This window comes from Pelodiscus sinensis, chromosome 1, assembly GCF_049634645.1.
Source record: "Pelodiscus sinensis isolate JC-2024 chromosome 1, ASM4963464v1, whole genome shotgun sequence".
Taxonomy (NCBI): Eukaryota; Metazoa; Chordata; order Testudines; family Trionychidae; genus Pelodiscus; species Pelodiscus sinensis.
The window spans coordinates 182,303,756-182,325,653 of NC_134711.1; the positions used below are offsets into that span (position 1 = coordinate 182,303,756).

Genomic DNA, 21,898 nt, shown 5'->3' on the forward strand with positions numbered 1-21,898 from the left:
TCGCTGGGTGAGGGGTGGGGTGGGGGTCTGTTTTGAGAGCTGTGCACTCGCAGAAGAGGGGGAAGGGAGGGGCCACCAGGGTTTGAAAATGTTCACGCTGCTGTGCTGAGTTTAGATCACATCTGTTCCCGCCGCGTGTGACCGGATTAAATTACCGCACATTTCAACCGGAATGAGGCTTTTTGGCTCCCTCCCCCTCTGAAAAAGGGAGCCTCCAGCCCAGAGAGAGCACCTCTCGGCTGCACACTCCAGGGGAGCGAGGGGAGGGGTAAAGCGAGGCCGATCCAATAGGGAACCCGGATTGCACGGGGACTGGAGACAATTGATCTGCGGGAGCTGCCTCTCGCTTGCTCCTCAACGTGATGCGCCTTGTGTGCCAGCGCTGCTCGCTCGCCTCCAGTAGTCGCTAGGCTCGGCTCGCTGCACGCCGCCCGGCTGCCGAAGAGACTCGCGCTGGAGCGGCCACCCGCTCTCCCCTGCTCTAGCCCGCGGCTGCTCCGAGCAACTTTTCTCCCTGTCTCCAGACGGCGCCGGAGCACACGTGCGCCCTGCTGCCGCCTCTCGGCGGGGCGGGGAGCCGCGGGGGGCTGCAGAGGCGGGGCTTGTCCCGATGCCGAGTGAAGGTCCCCGGCGGCAGCAGCAGCGGCAGTAGCGGCGGGAGGCCGGGGAGCGGCGCCGGCCAGCAGGGGCAGGCGGGAGGATGCCGGCGGCGGCTGGCGACGGGCTGCTGAGCGAGCCGCCCTCGGCGGGGTTCGGCGATGGCGGGGAGCCGCGGAAAGCGCCGCTGGGCTCGGAGGGAAGTTTCCTGCCCGCCTGGCTCAGCGCGGCGGGGGCGCGGGAGCGGCTGCGGGATTTCCAGCACACCAAGCGCGTCGGCAGCTACCTGATCGGCAGGAAGCTGGGGGAAGGGTCCTTCGCCAAAGTGCGCGAGGGGCTGCACGTGCTGACCGGAGAGAAGGTACCCAGACCCCCCTCCCCACGTCCCGCACTCCCCGCCAGCTTCCCTCCCCAGCCCCGCACCTCGACCCGGCTCCCCCCGCCGGGCACCCCGAATAGCCCTGCTCCTCCCGACCCCGCACTCACTTCCCTCCGCTAACTTCCCTCCCCGCCAGCAGCTCCTGCCCCGCTAGCTCCCGCGCCGCACTCCCCACCAGCTTCCCTCTGCTAGCCTCCTGCTCCCCCTCTTCATGCACCTCCCGACCCCGCTCCCGGCGGCAGCGCCTCTCTATCCATCCCCCCCAGCAACACCCACCCTCGGGGGCAGCTCTCTCCTCTGCTCCCACAGCACCCAGCCGACAACCGAGGCAGCTACCCCCCTTCCCCTCCCCGCAGACTTATTAGGAGGGGCAGCTCCCCCAGTTTATTCATTTCCCTCCAGGAGCAAGATCCCTTTTAATCCAGCCCCCCTTCTGGCAAGGAGCATTGCGGCCGTCCCCCTAGTTATGCCTCCAAAGGCTCCTATTTACAATTGTTATAGCGCCGTGTTTCAATTCTCCTCTCCCGCCTTCTCCCCCGCCCCCCACGTTACCCGTGGGAGCTTCCCTCTTCACCTTGGGGCCAGCTGTCCTGCTAGCCCTTGGCAAAGAGAATGCACTTTTTCATTTGAGTTTGGGGGGCAACTCCAGTAGTTTAAGTGGGGGAAAGGCGAACTGAGACAACTTCCCCCTCTCTTTTTTGCTGGCATATGGTGGATATGAGATTGTACTTTTTCCTGAGTGGGTTCCTGGGATTTGGTTGCCTGTGAAATGAGTTTGGTGTACCCAGTCCAGCGGGGAGCAGATAAAGGTCTCTGCCACACTAATCTCCCCACCAATCCAGTTGGCATAAATTATTGGCAATCTGAGCACAAAGATGCTCCCACTAGGACTGAAAGTTGTCAGTGATTGAAAGGACAATTAACTAGGGACTGTCCTTTCTGCCAGAGGTAGTTCCCCTAACTGGATTGAGACTCATTGGCTGGGCATTATACCTGCACTCTATCATTTAGAGATAAATGGGTACTTGTGTCTGCAGCACTTTTCATGAATATCAAAGGTGCAAAATGAAAACTCATGGGCTGTGTCTAGACTGGCCAGTTTTTCCAGACAATCAACCGCTTTTCCGGAAAAACTTGCCAGCTGTCTACACTGGCCGCTTGAATTTCCGCAAAAGCACTGACTTCCTATTGTAAGAAATCAGTAATTCTTGCGGAAATACTATGCTGCTCCCGTTCAGGCAAAAGTCCTTTTGTGCAAAACTTTTGCGCAAAAGGGCCAGTGTAGACAGCTCAGATTTGTTTTCCGCAAAAAAGCCCTGATCGTGAAAATGGCGATCGGGGCTTTTTTGCGGAAAAGCGTGTCTAGATTGGCAAGTGCTTTTGCAGAAAAGTGTCCGTGCCAATCTAGACACTCTGTTCCGTTAAAAGCATTTTCGGAAAACTTTTCCGTTAAAAGCATTTCCGGAAAATCATACCAGTCTAGACGTAGCCATGGTGTCTTGGAGAGCCACAGTATTTTATGCCCAAGGAAAAATTAACATGGTTCTAAATAGACAGTATAAAGAAAATATCTGAATTCATAGTACACTGAACTTTGTGAACAGTTTGGCTACATTCAAACACAAAAATAGTATTTTCATTTTATCAATAAACTAAGATTTTTGGTAACCATGGATTTGTTTTGTTTTGTTCTTAAAATGTCTTATTCACTGTAATACAATATAGAATTGAATTATTTATCTTCCCCTTTTGCCTTTAGTTATAAATATTCCTTAAACATTGTGGCAAAGAACATAACCCCTTAAACTGGCATATTGGTCACTGTGTAATTTGGTATGTCTGCAAGCAAGACAAACAGATACTATTTGCTATTAAAAAGAGCGGTAGTGGGTTTTTTGGGAGGTTGACTGTTTGTGATTAGACGTTGTCATACACTTGAAGATGTAGCACATATTTTAGTTTTTAGAGGATGTTAGTGAGTGATGAAATCATCTTATGGAGACTCACTATTGTTTGTTTATTACTACTGTATACAAAATCTTTTAGTGAATGCCTAAAGGAGTGGTTCTTAAGTGTAGTCCTCAGATTGTACCATCTTGCAGGTTGTCCTTGGACTCAGGGCTCACTCCCCGCTGCAGTGTGGAGCCTGTACTGGTGCTCCAGCCCTGCTGTGAGAATGGAGTGCCAATGCTGGCTCTCTGCTGCGTGGGGGGAGGGGGAAGAGTCGAGACTTGTGGGCCAGATCTGGCTTGTCAGGGAAGGCAGCATAGGATCCCATAATCTTTTCACCCTCACACGTCCCTCTCCAGCTGAGACTCTAATTCACAACCGCCACCCTCATTCTCAGCCCTCTCTTGCACCTTACTTCCTGGCCAGATCCTGCAGCCCACCTCCTCCTGTACCCACCTCGTCATTGGTGGTTGGCTGGTCATCTGTGTAAAGGTCTGCATTGAGCTGGGTGGGCCATAGGCCAAAACGTTTCAGAAGCACTGGTTTAGAACATATGAACGGCCACACTGTGTCTAACGGTCCATGTAGTTCAGTATTCTGTCCTCTGATAATGGGTGATGAACAGGGCGATTACTGAGAGATCCATTCCCTGTCATCCAATTCCAGCTTCTGGCATTATGAGGCTTGGAAACACCTAAAGCAGGGGAGTTTCCTGGCTATTTTAACTAATAGCCATTGATGTACTATACTCTAGGAACTTACCTAATTCTTTTTTGACCCAGAATTACTTTTGGCTTTGCAACATTCTGTGGCAGGGAGTTCCACAAGTTGACTGGGTGTTGTGAAGAAGTACATCCTCTTGTCTGTTTGAAACCTGTTGCCAACTAATTTCATTGGGTGAGCCCTGGTTCTTGTGTTATTTGAAGGGGTAAATAACACTTCCTTATTTACTTTCTCCAAGCCAGTCATGATTTTAGACACCTCCATCATAACCTTTCTTAGTTTTCTCTTTTCCAAGCTGAACAGTCACTGGGGTGGCTGTTTGGCACCGGAGTTAATTAGCCATGGCCAGTTAACTGGTTAGCCAGTCTCAGGCTTACTGCTATGCTTACTGGTTAAACAGTTAACATCCCTAGTTTGAGCACATACCTTTGTGCCCAGTTTCTAACCAGTTTGTCAGTGGAGAACACCCAGACTTGTGTAGTGCAGAACACTTTATGATTATTAAAACCTCATTGCACCTATTGAGCTAAATTCATCCTTAGTGTAACCCATGACACCAAAGGAATTACACGCCATGGGGGTATTGGGCCTTTGCAGGAAACGAGTCCTGATAAAATGAATATGGCTGTAGAAACAATAGTCTGAGAACACATTTCAGTTAATGAGAAAAGTATTAATTTTGAGATAATCTGGCCTTCCTAGTTATGTACAAGTGATGTATTAATGACTAGGTTGTCCCACACTGACCTGAAACTTCTCTCCAAGGAAGGTTTAAACAAACTTTTAAAATCTTTCTAATTTTTACAAAAAGTCTAGTTAACAAAAATGGAGACACAGTATGCCTTAATCTGTCTAACATACTACATGGGGAGTAAGGACACTAAGGCTACGTCTACACTGCAGAGCTATTTCGGGATACTGGAAGTATCCCAAAATAGCTATTCTGTGTCTATTGAAATAGATTCAAAATAGATTTCAAAATAACGGGCGGTTTATTCCAACATCCCTGTAGCCCTCGTTTCACGAGGGTTAAGGGACATTTCGGAATAGCATTTAAATTCAAAATTTGGTGCGGTGTAGACAGCACCAAATTTCTAAATAAACTGTTTTGAAATTAACATGAAATAAGCTACGCAATTTGTGTAAGACAAATTACGTGGCTTATTTCGAGGTAAGGGTGCTCTGTAGGCACATCCCTAGATTCTAGTCTGGACATTGCTGCTGAGTGGCTGTAGGCAAGTCGCTTCAGCTAAGTAAGCCTCTGTTTCACTTCCTATCCTTTGGCTCTCTACTGAGACTGTACACTCTTTGGAAGCAAAAACTGTTTTACTATGTTTCTATGGTGCCTAATGCAATGGGGCCCCGATCTCTGTTGGTGCCTCTTAGGGCTACATGCAAACAAATACAAACAATAATAAAAGGGGTTAAAAATCCTAAAAAGAGTTTTCTCTACAGTTGTTCAGAGTGGGTTTGACAGCTTATTTTAACCAGTCAGATCACGGTAAGCAAGTGACAAGAGTATAATGTACTCTAATTATAGTGGTACTGTAAATGCAGCTATCGTTAAGATTGTCATAATTTCCATTATAATTTCCTGTACTCAAGTTTTTAACTCCAGTTGTAGAAGAAATTTATTATGGGCTGAAATTTAACATGTAATGTGCCCTGAAACTTGCAATGGGAACAGTAATAGGATTAGTGATTATTATGTTGTAGAAGCACAAAAAAAAATCCATCCTTGTTCTGTTGCCAAGCTCATCCTTGGGCTTCAGTTAGAGATGTCTGAGTGTAAATGACTAAGGGTATGTCTACACTACAGAGTTTTGTCAGAAAAACGGCCGTTTTTCCAACAAAACTTGAGGAACGTCCATACTGCAATTGAGTTCTTCCACAAGAAAATCGAAAGAACAGAGGGGTTTTTCCGACATTGGTAATCCTTATTCTACGAAGAAGAAGCCTTTTTGCGAAAGAGCTCTTTTGGAAAAAGGCGTGTGTAGACAGGGAAGAGGGAGTTCTTTTGGCAAGAGGAAAAAGCACAGGTGCCCTGGTGGCCACGCCTTTCATAGCAATCACAGCTTACATGAAAGAGAGCGTCCATTCAGTCTGGAGGCTCTCTTTCGAAAAAGCAGGTGGTTTTTTCAATGCACTTTTGCAGTGTGGACACGCTCTTTCGGAAGGAGTTTTTTCAGAAGATCTCTTCCAAAAAAAGATTCTTCCGAAAGAAGCCTGCAGTCTAAATGTAGCCTCACTGTTTAACCAATATAACGGTTAACGGTGGCGGTTACACTCAGTGAAGCCTCCTCCCTGGGAGCTGTGTGGGAAAGGGCTGCCAGCTCTGCTCCCGTGGAGCAGGTTTTGCTGCCACAGTGAAGCCTTCTCCCCAGGAGCCAGTGGGGCTGGCAGGAGCTGGAGGCCCCACTCCTGTGGAGTCTTTGCTGAGGACTTTACAGTATAATGCTAAGCTTTACACGGCTGAACCCGCAGCACAAGTAACCATGTAACTGCTGAGATTTTCAGCAGTTACACAGTTACCCCACTAACATGATTTTTAACATCCATAGTTTCAGTAACTAATACCTCTAATATTCTGATTGATAAAAGACACCTATGCAGGCATGCCCTTTCCACCTCCCCTTTTCTGGATTGCTACATTTACTTCAGTCTATTAAACAAAAAAACTCCCTCCCCTCCAAAAAAAAAAAAAAAAAGAGACCCACCACTGGCCTCTCTGTGTCTGCTTCTAGACTCATAGTTTCTTTTATTTCTTGAATAACAACAATTATAACAAAAGGAACAAACTGTGAACACGTAGGAGAAACAATCTTCTCAATTACATGGGCTCGTGTCCTTATTTTTGTGGACAGGCATGTTGCTTTCTGAGCTCCCCTTGCCAGGTCAGCAAGTTGTAGATGGGCTGATCCTTCACCATGGAAGTCATTGGGGGGGGGGGGGGGGGCTGTGACAGACTTCAGCTGGCACAGAGTCAGACCTGTCACTTCTAATTGCTGGTTAAAAGGCCCATTTTCCCAGCAAGCCCACTTCTTTAACTTCTCCAGCTTCTGGATAAACCACGACATAGGGAGTAAGGATGTAAAATCCGGTTTCATTAGACAACGAGTGAAACGTTACATTTAACCAGTTAACAAATTGAACGGAGGCAGAGAGTGGCTGGAGTGGCTCCCCTGCGCTGTGGGTAGGTGCTGCTCGAGCTCGGCTGCCTCTGGCCCTATGATGGGCTGCTGGCTCCCAGTCCTATGAGCTGGGGGTTGGCAGCCTCATGCAGGGCTGGAAGCAGCAGTTAGAGTATGTGTGCTCCCAGCCCGCATAGGGGCTGCTGGTTCCATCCTATGCGGGCTGGGAGCTGGCAGCCCCACAGGGCTGGAGCAGCCCTCCACACACACAGAGCCCAACACAGGCAACTGTGCCCTGACTGCAAGTGGGAAAGACAAACGTCTGCTTTCCTGGCTTCTTTGCTCTGTATGTGGGGTTTTAGGGAGGAGATTAGAGCAGGCACCTTCTTCAAGACGTCATCATTCTGCATTATCATCTGCCAGAATTCTCAATGACTGCAGTGGGACAAGTTGAGGAGTAGAATACTACTCGAAATAAAGCACAACAAACTTGTTCTAAACAAGTATAGGTTCAATATCATACTCCTTACACAGATCAGGCCGCCAAAACCACATTTAAGTTAATAGGAGCTCTATGTTAAGCCACACAGGGCAGCCTTTGTGACAATTATTTTATTGATTTTCCTTTGCCCCTTCAAATTGCTTTTCAGATTGCTTAGCAAGAAATATTCAGTAGGCGTGACACCTTACTTGTCTCATAGTACAGTGAAGAAGAGGGACTGTTCCTCTGTGTCTGGAGTCTGGACTAAAATCCAGGTCCTCTGGTGGCACAGTGTACTTTCACTAGGTCAGAAGACCTTTATGTCAAACTTTTTAGCTCCTGTAGATTAGAAAAAAAATCACGTAGAGCTCAACTCTATAATCTTATCCATCCCAGACACGTGTCCTTGCAGGTGGACTCCCATTGACTTCAGAGTGGCTCCATGCTGGATTAAAGGTCTTCTCATGTGGACTAGTTTGTAGAATCATGGTATTTGCTGCATTTTTCTAAACTGACATTTTTCAGCCCTATTACTCACTATACTGATTAGTGCTTCATGTGTATTGGAAAAAGAAAAAATAAATTGACAAGTTGATTTTGTTTTGTTAAGCAGTTATTGAGCAAGGGCACTGATTTAATGTCAATAAAAATGCCATAAAATGTGAAGCTTAATGCTAATATTTAGTGGCTGCACAGACACAATCTGAGCCCATTACAGTCATTCAAAATTTCAAGTAAATTAAGGTGCCCCAAAAGGCATGATGCAGCAGACCTTAACCGCTGTGGAGGAGTTAATACATATTATTGCTTCATAAATGTATATACTTAGATATTACATTTTTGGATTAATGTGTCCTCAACTAGGCTCAGATGCATTATAATGCATTGTGTGATAGCACAAGATCAAGGCAATACAAAGTGAATGCCAGAACTGTGCTGTTACCTCACCCTATCATCACTGGGTGTTTCTGGGATGTTCAGATAGCTTATGATATAATATCTACTTTGCACCAAATCCTGGTTCCTCTACTCCCTTGACTAGTCTTGCTGAACCTGCTGGGACCACTCCTGCAAGTGAAATAACCTGGATTTTTTCCTGTACCTCTTTTAAATAGGCACAACAGGGTGAATTAAGGTTAGATGTTACAGCCTTAGCTATGAATGTCTTTACTTTTTAAGGGTTTTAGGTCAAATCTTTTACTGTACTTTTTGTGGTTTAAGATTTCCATAATAACAGGAATGTGATTACTTTCTGCTTTTGAAAAAAGACTGGTTATGCTTGATGCAATTGAATACATTTCTGAAAATTTGGGGGGAAAAGGTTTGATTTGTAAGATTCCTCATTTCAGATAATCTTTCTTGATACTTCTTAGAAAGCAGTTTCTGTTTTACTAGCACACTAAGGGTACTTCTAGACTACATACCTCTGTCGCCAGAGGCATGTAGATTAGGCTACCAGACATAGGAAAATGAAGCGGCAATTTAAATAATCGCCGCTTCATTTAAATTTACATGGCTGCCGCGCTGAGACGACAAACAGCTGATCAGCTGTTTGTCGGCTCAGCGCGATAGTCTGGACGCGCGGGTGTCGACATCAAAGGTATTTGTCGACCACCCAGGTAAACCTCATCCCAGGAGGCATACCTGGGTGGTCGACAAATACCTTTGATGTCGACACCCGCGCGTCCAGACTATCGCGCTGAGCCTACAAACAGCTGATCAGCTGTTTGTCGTCTCAGCGCGGCAGCCATGTATATTTAAATGAAGCAGCGATTATTTAAATTGCCGCTTCATTTTCCTATGTCTGGTAGCCTAATCTACATGCCTCTGGCGACAGAGGCATGTAGTCTAGACGTACCCTAATTTAGATTTATTGTTAAAAATTATCATGATCAAATCGTTTAGTTAGCTATATTGTACAGGCAGTCCCCGACTTACGCGGATCCGACTTATGTCGGATCCGCACTTACGAACGGGGCTTTCTCGCCCCAGAGTTCGCAGGCAGCGGGACCGCCCAGAGCGCAGCTGTCCTGCCACCTCGACCTCTGGGGCGAGAAAAGCTGCTCTGGGTGCTCCTGGTCTGCTGGGGACCGTCTCCAGCAGACCAGGGACACCTGGAGCAAAGCCGGGGAGGCGGAGGGGTCCCGCGCCTCTGAGGCTTTGCTCTGGCAAAGCCGGGGAGGCGCGGCACCCCGCCGTTGCTGCGGCTTTGCTCCCCGTGTCCCTGGTCTGCTGGGGGGGGTGGGGGGCGCAGCTAGTGCGCCCCCCTCCCCAGCAGACCAGGCTTTTGTTGTGGACCCTGGGGTAGAGCAGCTGGGGCGCTGCCGGGTTGGTCCTGCAGGGACGTACCTGGCAGCCCAGCTGTTCTGTCCCAGGCTCGAGATTCAGCCGCTGATCAGTGGCTGATTCCAGGAAGCTGGGGGCAGAGCAATTCTGCCTCCAGCTTCCTGTAGTCAGCCCCTGGTCAGTTTCAGCAGCAGCGGCTGAATCTGGAGCCAGTTCCGACGAACATACAAATTCAACTTAAGAACAAACCTATAGTCCCTATCTTGTACGTAACCCGGGGACTGCCTGTAATTGAATGAATGACAGGAAACTCAGATGTTTTCTCAGATAATCTCAGACTCAGTGTCTTTAGACTCAGAATGACCAGCCATAAAGCAGTAAAAATTCACCAAAAATAGGTTTCACAAGATACTATTGCCCATGGCATTAATGCAGACAGAAGAGGCTATGTCCCTTTGAATGTAACTGAGTGAGACTGCTTGTACTTTCAGTAGATTGAGGAGGTTGGATGATTTATTATGCATTCTGATCAAATATATGAAAGCCTCTGTATTGTATCATAAAATGACAATATATTAGAGCTAAGTAATGTTTTAGAGCTGAAGGTTATATAAAGGAACTTGAACTGAAATTACATTTAGTTTAATTTCTGGCATAGGTCTTGGCACTAGTAGTTGCAAATATTGAATAGTTTGATTCCTAACCCACTGAAAAACATATTTATCGCTTTATTTAGAGTTATTGTTGATCTTAAAAAGGTGCATTTTTAGGTCCTGGTAATCAACAGTTTTGCATGACAATGCCAGCTATGTAGTGGAAAGTAGCTACTAAAAATATAATTTTCTAGGTTCCGCCATAAAGGTAAAATGACTAATATTAGAGATGGCCTTTGCACAGAAAGTTCTCTTTTTAGAATATATTTTTGTAGCAAACAGGTGCTAAACTGTGTATTTTAGAAACCTGGAAATGCAGAAGTGATATATGTGGGAAGAACAAGCACTCGGTAGAGAGCTGGAAATTCCTATTAACCCTCAGCAGGTACTCCTTGAATGAAGCAAGTATTTGCAAAAAGCACCTGCATAGCAGATCCCGGGGAATCTGTCATCTGTCAATGACAGATTGCACTGCATACAGTTAACAAAATTACATGCTACAGTAGCAGTCACATTCTGAGCTTCATGGCCTGCTTTACCTTTTGAAGTGCTTATGAATGATTGAAATAAGCGTATAGGGAATAGTACAGCTTCAAGTGTTCTCGGCAGGTGTTGAGTCAGAGAAGCCTTATTTGGCTTCCATAGAGCCTAAATGAGATTCACTGCAGGTTGTGTCGCTGTTCTAGGCCAGCCAAGGCATTTGTGCTAAGAATTTACTGTGACTGAAAAGACATAGGCTGTTACATTAACATCCATTTATGTTTCAATGTCTGGGAGTATTTAGAATGTAGGGAGATTTAGTATATATGAGAGAGAGGTTGTCTCTCATACCACCTACCTTCCCCAGTACCACACTACTATTCCCTCCACAAACAGTTGAAGAGGCGGTAGCTTGCAGCCAGTCTTTTTCTGGATGAGACAAACAGAAGAATGTAAGAATGACCATTGTGGGTCTGACCAATGATCCAGCTAATCCAGTATCCTGTCTTCCAACAACCACCAGTGTCAGGTGCTTTAGAGGGAATGAACAGGACAGGGCAAGTATTGAGTGGTCCAGCTGCTGTTGTCCACTTCCAGCTACTGGCAGTCAGAAGTTTAGGGACAGCCAAAGTATAGAGTTTTATTCCTAACCATGCTGGCTGAAGGAACTTATCTAAATCTTTATTGAACCTGCTTATAGTTTTGGCCTTCATAGTATCTCCTGGCAGTTATTCCCTCAGGCTGATTATGTATTTTGTGAAGAATTACTCCCTTATATTTGTTTTAAACCTGTTGCTTGTTAATTCCATTGAGCGACCTCTTGTTCTTGTGTTGTGAAGGGGTGAATAATACTTCCATATTCACTTTTCCCACACCAGTCATGATTTTATAAACCTTTATTATATCCTCTCCTTCCCCCTGTAATCATCCTTTTGCTAAGCTTAACAGTCTCTTTATATGGAAGATGTTCCATACTGCTAATAGTTTCTGTTGTCATTCTCTGTACATTTTTCAATTCTAATATATATATTTTTAAGAATGGAGCAACCATAACTGCCCACAGTATTCAAGATGTGAGAGTACCATAGATTTATCTAGTGCATTATGATATTTTTCTGTCTTATTATCGATCCCTTTACTAATGGTTCCTAGTTTTCTGTTCACTTTTTTGACTGCTGTTGCATATTGAGCAGGTGTTTTCAGAGAACTATCCATGATGACTTAAAGATCTCTTTCTTGAGTGGCAACAGTTAATTTAGATTTAATGAGGGGGTAGGCATGACATAGGCGAGCAGGCTTTAAAAGCCAGAAGCAGAGCGACCAGGGGAGCGAAGCAGATAGGGGAGTTTAAGAGGGAGAGCAAGTGATCCCGCCACTGAACAGGCTATCAGGTGAGTGTACTAGCTTTTGGTGTGAGTGAGTTTGCTCAACTGTTTGAATTTGATTCTGATTTCAGATGATTTCGGTTTCAGTTACGGTGGCAGTTGGGATTGTGTGTCTGGGAGTTCCTTTGTTCCCTTGATTGCCTTTGATTAGCTTTCCCCTGTGTGACTAATGAGGGGATAGGCCTGACCTAGGCAAGCAGGCTTTAAAACCCAGAGGCAGAGTGACCAGGGGTGTGAAGCAGACAGGGGGCTGCAGACAGGGGAGTTTAAAGGGAGTTTGACAGAGGAAGGCCCACTATAGTCAGGAAGACCTGCAACACCTGTGTCAGGACTGCTTCTGTCTCCTCCACCTGTGCCTGTAGCCAGACAGACCACCTGATCATGGATGCCTCTACTCAGATCCTGGTGTGGTTTTGCAGGGACTGTGGTTTGCAATTCCCACTTACTGATATCCAGGCTGGGAAGACCATCCAATGTGAAAGGTGCCTGCTAGTGGAATCTCTCAGGAAGCAGGTGGGAGAGCTACAGGAGGAGGTGGCTAGGCTAAGGAGCATCCAAACCTACAAGCAATTCCTGGATAGTATTAATGTGGAGACAGCTGAGGTAGATGTCCCACTACACAAGACTGCTGACACACCACTGATGGAAGAGGAGATGGTTCGGGGGGACACTAGCAGCTGGTCACTTCTGGCAGCAGGCAGTGCTCCACTCCTGCTCCCAACCCTCCCACCATGGTCCTGAAACCATTACATTGTTCTGGATACGGGAGATAAGGTTCAAAGAGGGCAGGTGACCAAAGCCCCCAGGTAAGTGAAGAACATGGAGACCTGGGAGATGGGTTGGAAATGGGATGAAGTGTGGGCTATAATAGCTGAGAGGGGCAAGGCAGAACTGGGAGGCAAGATCAACTCAGTATCTTAGATGCTTACATACAAATGCAAGAAGTATGGGTAATAAGCAGGAAGAGCTTGAAGTGCTAATAAACAAAACAATGACATCGTTGGTATCACAGGGTATGTCTACATTGCCACCCTGGGGTGGCTAATGTAGGTATTCAAAGTTGCAAATGAAGCCCGGGATTTAAATACACCTAGTAACGGTAGTTCGCACTAACGGGGATTTAAAAATGGCGGCGCCCGGCAAGATGCAAATGAGGCTCGGGATATTTAAATCCCGGGCTTCATTTGCAACTTCGAATGCCTACATTAGTCACCCTAGTTTGAACTAGGGTGGCAGTGTAGACATACCCACAGAGACTTGGTGGGATAATACACACAATTGAAATATTGGTATAGAAGGGGACAGCTTACTCGGGCAGGATAGGCGGGGGGAAAAAGGGAGGAGGTGTTGCCTTATATATTAAAAATGTACACACTTGGACTGAGGTGGAGATGGACGTAGGAGGCAGATGTATTGAGAGTCTCTGGGTTAGGCTAAAAGGAGTAAAAAACAAGGGTGATATCATGCTAGGAGTCTACTACAGGCTACCTACCCAGGTGGAAGAGGTGGATGAGGCTTTTTTTAAACAAGTAACAAAATCATCCAAAGTGCAGGATTTGGTGGTGATGGGGGACTTCAACTATTCAGACATCTGTTGGGAAACTAACACGGTGGGGAACAGACTATCCAATAAGTTCTTGGATTGCATTGGAGACAACTTTTTATTTCAGAAGGTTGAAAAAGCTACGAGGGGGGGAAGCTATTCTAGATTTGATTTTAACCAATAGGTAGGAGCTGGTTCAGAATTCGAAAGTGAAAGGCAGCTTGAGTGAAAGTGATCATGAAATCATAGAGTTCATGATTCTAAGGAATGGTAGAAGGAAGGACAGCAAAACAGAGACTATGGATTTCAGGAAGACAGATTATAGTATTCTTAGAGAGCTAGTAGGTAAAGTCCCATGGGAAGCAAGACTAACGGGAAAAACAACTGAAGAGAGTTGGCAGTTTTTCAAAGGGATATTATTAAGGGCCCAAAAGCAAGCTATTCTGCTGCATAGGAAAGATAGAGAGTATGGCAGAAGGCTGCCTTGGCTTAACCAGGAGATCTTGCATGATCTAAAAATAAAAACTGAGTCATATAAAAAGTGGAAACTAGGACAAATTACAAAGGATGAATATAAGCAAACAATACAGGTAAGCAGGGGCAAGATTAGAAAAGCAAAGGCACAAAAAGAACTGAAACTAGCTACAGACATAAAGGGAAACAAGAAGACATTCTATAAATATATTAGAAGCAAGAGGAAGACCAAGGACAGGGTAGGCCCACTGCTTAGTGAGGAGGGAGAAACAGTAACAGGAAACTTGGAAATGGCAGAGGTGCTTAATGACTTCTTTGTTTCGGTCTTCACAAAGAAGTCTGATGATGAAGGAACGCCTCACATAGTGAATGCTAACGGGAAGTGAGTAGGGTTAGAAGACAAAATTAAAAAAGAATAAGTTAAAAATCACTTAGAAAAGTTAGATGTCTGAAAGTCACCAGGGCCTGGTTAAATGCATCCTAGAATACTCAAGGAACTGATAGAGGAGGAGGTATCTGAGCCTCTTTGAAAAATCATGGAAGACTAGAGAGATTCCAGGAGACTGGAAAAGGGCAAATATAGTGCCCATCTATAAAAAGGGAAATAAGAACAACCCAGGAAACTACAGACCAGTCAGTTTAACTTCTGTGCCAGGAAAGATAACCGAGCAAGTAATTAAGGAATCCATCTGCAAACACCTGGAAGATAATAAGGTGATAGGTAACAGCCAGCATGGATTTGTAAAGAACAAATCATAACAAACCAATCTGACAGCTTTCTTTGATAGGATAATGAGCCTTATGGATAAGGGAAAAGCAGTGGACGTGGTGTACCTAGACTTTAGTAAGGCATTTGATACGGTCTTGCATGATATTATCAATAAACTAGGCAAATACAACTTCGATAGGGCTACTATAAGGTGGGTGCATAACTGGCTGGACACCGTTCTCAGAGAGTAGTTATTAATGGTTCACAATCCCATTGGAAGGACATAACAAGTGGGGTTTCACAGGGGTCTGTTTTGGGACTGGTTCTATTCAATATCTTCATCAGTGATTTAGATATTGGCATAGAGAGTACGCTTATTAAGTTTGCAGATTATACCAGGCTGGGAGGGGTTGCAACTGCTTTGGAGGATAGGCTCATAATTCAAAATGATCTGGACAAACTAGAGAAATGGTCTGAAGTAAATAGGATGAAGTTTAATAAGGACAAATGCAAAGTACTCCACTCAGAAAGGAACAATCAATCTCAAACCTACAGAATGGGAAGCAACTGTCTAGGAAGGACTACTGCAGAAAGGGATCTAAGGGTCATAGCGGACCACAAGCTAAATATGAATCAACAGTGTGATGCTGTTGCAAAAAAAGCAAACGTAATTCTGGTATGCATTAACAGGAGTGCTGTAAACGAGACATGAGAAGTCATTCTTGTGCTCTACTCTGCACTGATTAGGCCTCAATTGGAGTATTATATCCAGTTCTGGGCACCACATTTTAAGAAGGATATGGAGAAATTGGAGAAGGTCCAGAGAAGAGCAACAAGAATGATTAAGGTCTAGAGAACATGACCTATGAAGGAAGACTGAAAGAATTGGGCTTGTTTAGTTTGGAAAGGAGAAGACTGAGAGGGGATCTAATAGAGGTTTTCAGGTATCTAAAAGGGTATCACAAGGAGGAGGGAGAAAAATTGTTCTCAGCCTCTTAGGATAGGACAAGAAGCAATGGGCTTAAACTGCAGCAAGGGAGGTTTGGTTGGACATTAGGAAAAACTTCCTAACTGTCAGGGTGGTTAAACACAGGAATAAGTTGCCTACGGAGGTTGTGGAATCTCCATCTCTGGAGATATTTAAGAGCAGGTTAGATAGACATCTGTCAGGGATGGTCTAGATGGTACTGGGTACTGCCATGAGGGCAGGGGACTGGACTCGATGAGCTCTCAAGATTCCTTCCAGTTCTAGTGTCCTATGATTCTCTGACCCAAACATTTTGTATCTGTATTTTAGATTATGTTTTCCAGTGTGCATTACAGTAATTACTCGTTTAACACGTGCCCGCTTAACACGTTTTCGCAAAAGCAAGATTTTATTTTGAGGGAACGTTTTTTGAATAACAAGACCATCCCCGAAATAACATGAAAGTGGTGGACTACTTCGCACGGTGGTATAAGTTGGTGAAAACAGTGGTAATACACATGAACGGATGAATACACGTGGTCACAGCGTTCCTCCGCTCACTCACGTGTTTATCTTTGTGTTTTAACAATCCGCAGCAACGTGTTGCTAGATATCTTGTGTTGCTAGATATCTAATGCTGACATTGACAACGCATCACCGACAAAAAATTGATCACCTATCACAGGTGATTCAAGACTCTTTAAGGGTATTGGCAGCAGAAGCGATGCTGAGTTAGTGCATCCTGTATTTATAATGTCTCCCTAGCCATTGCTGCCATTTTTTAGAAATCTAGGGCTTGGTCCTGACTGGTGTTGAGTACTTCAAGCAAAGCAACCGCTTGCTAAGGTCACGCAGGTACTCAACCCTGGCTCTGCTCCAGGCCTTGCCCCCTCTCCACCTCTACCCCCAACGTCCCTTTGCCTTGCCTCGTTCCTCCCCCACTTCATTCTGCCTCTTTGCGCTTCCTCTTTCATTGTCTCTTGCCCTACCCTGTTCCCTTGCTGCTAGCACCTCCTGTACACCATGGAACAGCTGATTGCAGTGGGTGACAGGCACAGGAAAGGAGGGGGAGGCACTTAGTAGCAGTTCAGCCAGTTGGTGTGGGAGGAACTGTTGGGGGGGGGCGGGAGACTGCTAGTGTGTGCTTAGCACCCATCATTTTTTTTCTCTGTGGGTGCTCCAACCCTGGAGCACCCACAGAGTCAGCATCTATGGCTTCATTCAAGTGCAGTGCACCCACGTGTGTCATTGCCCACCCAAAGCATTCAAAATTAATGAGTCAGACACTCCCCTCCAAATCATGAGATTGGCTCAAAAATCATGAGCTTTTTAAAAATACAGTTTGGGTTCTTTTCCTTTGCCTTCTGGTTTCTGAATATTTAGGAGGCACTCACCTCGCATTTTCAAGCTTTTCTCCTTAAACATCTGGACTAGTAATTTACTTTTTTAAAATGGAACTGAGGGACACACATAATCACATGGCTTGAGGAGGCAGCGCTTTAAGAAAAACCTCATGTATTCTTGTGATTGAAAGTTATCAGAGTTGGCAAAACTCATTGTTTTCAATGACGCATGGAATTAGGGCACAGGTACTTGGCTAGAAATTGGGCCTGTTCTTTTGCCTTTTTCCCCTCAGTGCTGTGTATATTATGTCAGTTTTCTGGGTGCATTCTGTTTCTCACCATGAACATTCAATTATTGGCTTTATTTGTCATTTCATTCTCAACATACTTTTTACATTTTATAGATGTGGAAGAGATTGTTTTGAAAAATACTTATTATAAAATCAGTACTTTCTCTGAGGAACACCTTTTGTCTATTAAAACCTACCACTTGTGAGAAATTTTTCATTTTTGTCTGTAGAAGCCTAAGTTAAAGCTTCGAAACTTAATTCCCAGGTCTTACAAATGGGACTATACAGTATTCAGTGTATGTAGCACATAGCTGTACATGCTGTTTTGCATTGTAATAAAACATTCTTTATCCTGGGGACTTTCCCATTTAATTAAAGCCTTGATTCTATAAGAATTTATGTACTCAACTTCATGTACCTTGTGGTCCCAGTAATGTATCACATGAGTAAAACTTAGCAATTGTGTGTTTGCAGGATCAGAGCCTAAGTGGAGTCTGACGAAGACAGGTCATCTGAGGAAATTTGGTCATGGAAGAAGTACATTTAATAAAATGTGGGGCTGCTAATGTGGAACAGTTCATAACTGGGTAACTCTTTATTGTAGGCAGAGCTGGTAGTGCTACCTAATTTTAAGGTTGTCTAACACTTTCCATTATAATATGCTGTTTTTAGTTGTGTAGAACATTTCCATGCTCCAACGAAGAGGTCCCCAAAATATGGGGTGGTCTCCCCCAGACATGGAGGAACATCCAAGGGGGCAGAGCTGGGATATTCCTTCTGGCCTTGCTCCCAGATGTTAAATTTCAATTAATTAACTAATCAAATAGTTAATGGTATTTCCATCGACTATTCGATTAGTTGATAAGGACTAGCACGGCGTTCTGCCTTTGAAATGTACAAGAGCCCTGCAGGGGCTCTTGTGCAGTTCAAAGATTGAAATGCCGTGTGAAGCCTGGAGTCAGGCTTGATGCGGTGCTTCTTCTCTGTAATGTACAAGAGCCCCAGCAGGGACTCTCGAACATTTCAAAGTTGGAACGCTGTCACTGTGCCCTGTCCCCTCCCATGGAGCTGGAGCTGGAGCTGGAGCTGGGGGGGAACTGGCTTTTAAGCTGGCTTCCCTTCCCCCCCCCCCCCCCCCCCCCCCCCCGCTGCCTCTTTCTGATAGAGGCAGCAAGTGAGGGGAAGATTTTGCTTATCGGATAGTTGACTAGTCGATTAGTCGCTTACATCCCTTTCCCAGACTGGGCCCCTGGATGTGGCCCAGCTCCAGCCTTGGCCCCCTTACCCTCCCTCCCTTGCCTTGTCTGCATTCCCTCCCCCTACTCACACAGGCCCCCCATGCGTTCTTCTCTGGAGCAATGGCCCTGGCTCTGGGAGGTGGGAGGAGGCTGCGGACAGAAGTAAGGGAGAGCACAACACTCAAAAGTTTTGGACCTCTGCTTTAACCATTTGAGATACAATTTTTCATGCCAGGTGTCTTCCTGAGGCTGATGTTTTGAGAGGAAGTTTCAACAACCAAAATGATTCATATGTTTCTGGGGACAAAGCAAGGGAAAAATATGTTGGTTTCCCCACTGTGATCCTAAGAACATTCCTATGTCGAGAGGCAACTGCCTCCCTGGTCTCTGGCAGTGACTATCAGCTGGCCTGACTGCTTAGTGTACCCCACAGAACACAGCATGGAGTTTACACAGACAACATGGCATCCACACCCATACAGGGGAAGGAACTTTGTCTGGGGAGACATGTCAGAGAATGTATTTCAAAAGTTTATTGGACAAAATGGGAGGTGACTCTCTAAATTATCCTGCACCTGAGAATACATGGAAAACTAGCTCCTTGGGAATCCCTGGGGAGCTCTTGAATAAAAGCTTTTAATAAAAGTCACCATTGCTGGAAAAGGAAGATTGGTGAGAAAACCAGCTTGAACAAAAATTGTAGTTTAAGTTTGGTCTTACCCATTAGAAAGTGTGGGTTTTTAGTAACCCTTTCTGTCTTTATCGTGTATATTTGAAATCTTTTAAAACCAGGGGGTTTCATACTTGGGTCACAGGTTCACCTGGGGTAAGCTGGCAGCAAGCTATGAGTTTTGTTTATCTAAGAATCCATAGGCATGGAGCCTTGCAGTTCCCATTGGCTGTAGTTTGCTGTTTCCAGCTGCAGGAAGTGGCGGCCTAGCAAACTGCAGCTAATGAGAGCTGCGACACTGCATGTTATGGACACTTAAGGCCAAAGCATCATGCGGCCTGCCAGCAGCTTATTCGGGCAGGTCCGTGATCCAATTTGGAAAACCCCTTCCTTAAAACCAATCTCTTTTTAAATAAACTTGTTTTACTTTTTATCTAGGCCAACCCAGTGCTTTGCTAGAATTGAAGTGATTGTTAATTCTAGCCAGGGCAACTCATTTCTGTCTCTTTAAAGGAGCAGCAAACGTAATCTCTTCTGTTATTGCACAGTGGTAAGGGCTGTGCATTGCAGAGAAACATCTCTAAGGGGCTTAGTGGCTGGGGCTCACTAATGGTTATCTGCTAGGCAAGGCAGGGAAACTGGTGTGTCAGGCAATTATCACACAATAGGGGCAGCAAAGACAGAGGCTGACAGGGGTAGCACAGTGTCTCACAGATCTGTGTATTCCCAGCAGCCTACCCCACCCATGTTAGTAAATTATGGTGACCTGTTCTTTGGAATGTGCCCCCATTCTTTGGAGCAGGAATTTGAAATTCAGCATGGGGCTGGCAAAAAGCACATACCTGTCATAAATGTTTGTGAAGCGCTCAGATACTACAGTGATGAGTGCAATAGAAAAGCCCTCAACAAAATAAATAATTCTGTTTTCAGAGGAAGATTTGTGGTGTTAGGCCACATATGCATTAAACTTTGAGGCTAAGACAAAATGTTGAACAGCTGCTCTCTTAGTGAGGATGAGCCATTCTGCACATGGAATGAGGCAGAGGCCTTTTGGAACACATTCTGTGTGATTGTATAATTTAAGACCGTATAGTAATGCAGATGCAGAAGGGGGCCAATTTAAGGTTCACTGACAATCTTAATTCTGCTTAGCTTTTCAGTGCTTGACTTTGCAGTTGTAATAATGTTCTTTTAATAGAGTTTTCTTGTATGTAATTTTAACAAAAATGCCAATGTAAATGTGAAATACTTGATCAAATAATTTTATTTAGAATGTAATTGGAAGGATTTTATGTCAAGGTTGTAGTAACTTCAGTAGGAGTTTTGCTTGAATGAGGACTAGGATTTGGCATTTCATCAGCACAGCATGGTATAACGCATGTTATGGAGCATTTAAGGGTTTTAACATAAGGCAGGATAAACACCATGTTGCTGATGTGCAATCACCTGTTCATTATTTCTTATGTAATCACCTGCTTGCAGTGGATTCATCTGGAAAATAACTAGTTTCAACAGGAGCATGTTACAAAACTGAACTCTTCCCTCTCACCCCGTTGTTTTAGGTTTCATGTCTGGAGTAAGTAAAATGGCCTTAAATAGTCAGAGGCTGCTCGCTATTCCAATCTGTCTTCCAGAAAGCTTATTTTAATATTTTTCAGCTGTAGCTCTCACATGTTCTGCAAGGATCTGAATTGATGCACATGTGGCAGTTGCTTATCCTCTTGAGATAAGCTGCTTTCAAGTTTACATTCAGCAGTTTTAAAGGCATTGCAAACAGTGCATGTCAGTAGTGCTTACTTTTAATATATACCATTGTAATTTTAGTTATTGGTGGTAAATGGGGAGGAAATAGTCAGTGTTAAATTGACACCAGGTGTAAGTTTTTGTGTGATTCTCACATCTAGGGCCTTGTATTTGCTCTTGAAAGCTTTGTATTTTTAACATTTTTAATGAAGTGTAAAGCTGTGTGCCTGCTTTTGGAGTCATGCATTACATATAAATGTCTTGTTAATTAAAACGTGTCCCACTTTCTTTGTCTCGGAATGGGTCTTATTCATCCCTGTCTGGTACATGCTCTTGAAGTTAGACCAGGGTTGTTATTGCCCTGGTGAGTAGTGGGGTGATACTATTTATCGTCATAAATTTCAAGAGACACAACTCACTTGTTATTTCCCCTTGCCTTTGTCATTTGCGAGTTATGTGGTTATCCCAAACACAAGAAAATGGAAGGTAATCGTGTTTAGCATTTATCTTTATTATTTAGGGGTAGGATGTAAATTCCTAAATAAAGCAGCTATTTAACTATTCGGACAAACCATCTTATAATAAGTGAATTGTGATAGTCTGTCTAAAGCTGAGTAGTTATGTGTTGCATAAACAGCAATACCAACCAACCAAACAAACAAAAAAAACCAAAACCCAAAACTTTTAGGCTACGTCTAGACTACATCCCTTTTTCGTAAAAGGGATGTAAATTAGATGTATCGCAATTGCTAATGAAGCGGGGATTTAAATCTCGCCCGCTTCATTAGCATAAAAATGGCTGCTGCTTTTTTTCCGCACGGAGCTTTGCCGGAAAAAAGCGCCAGTCTAGACGCTG

The 21,898-nt window shown here is 44.7% G+C and overlaps 1 protein-coding gene across 1 annotated transcript in view; it reads left to right on the forward strand.

The window, feature by feature from the left end:
- The first annotated feature begins 266 nt into the window (after positions 1-266).
- Positions 267-21,898, forward strand: part of HUNK (hormonally up-regulated Neu-associated kinase) — an 89,902-nt gene continuing 68,270 nt past the window's right edge. The window contains exon 1 of the mRNA XM_075910712.1: positions 267-958. Coding sequence (XP_075766827.1) covers positions 701-958 — 258 coding nt within the window. The 5' untranslated portion in view covers positions 267-700. The remainder of the gene's footprint in view (positions 959-21,898) is intronic.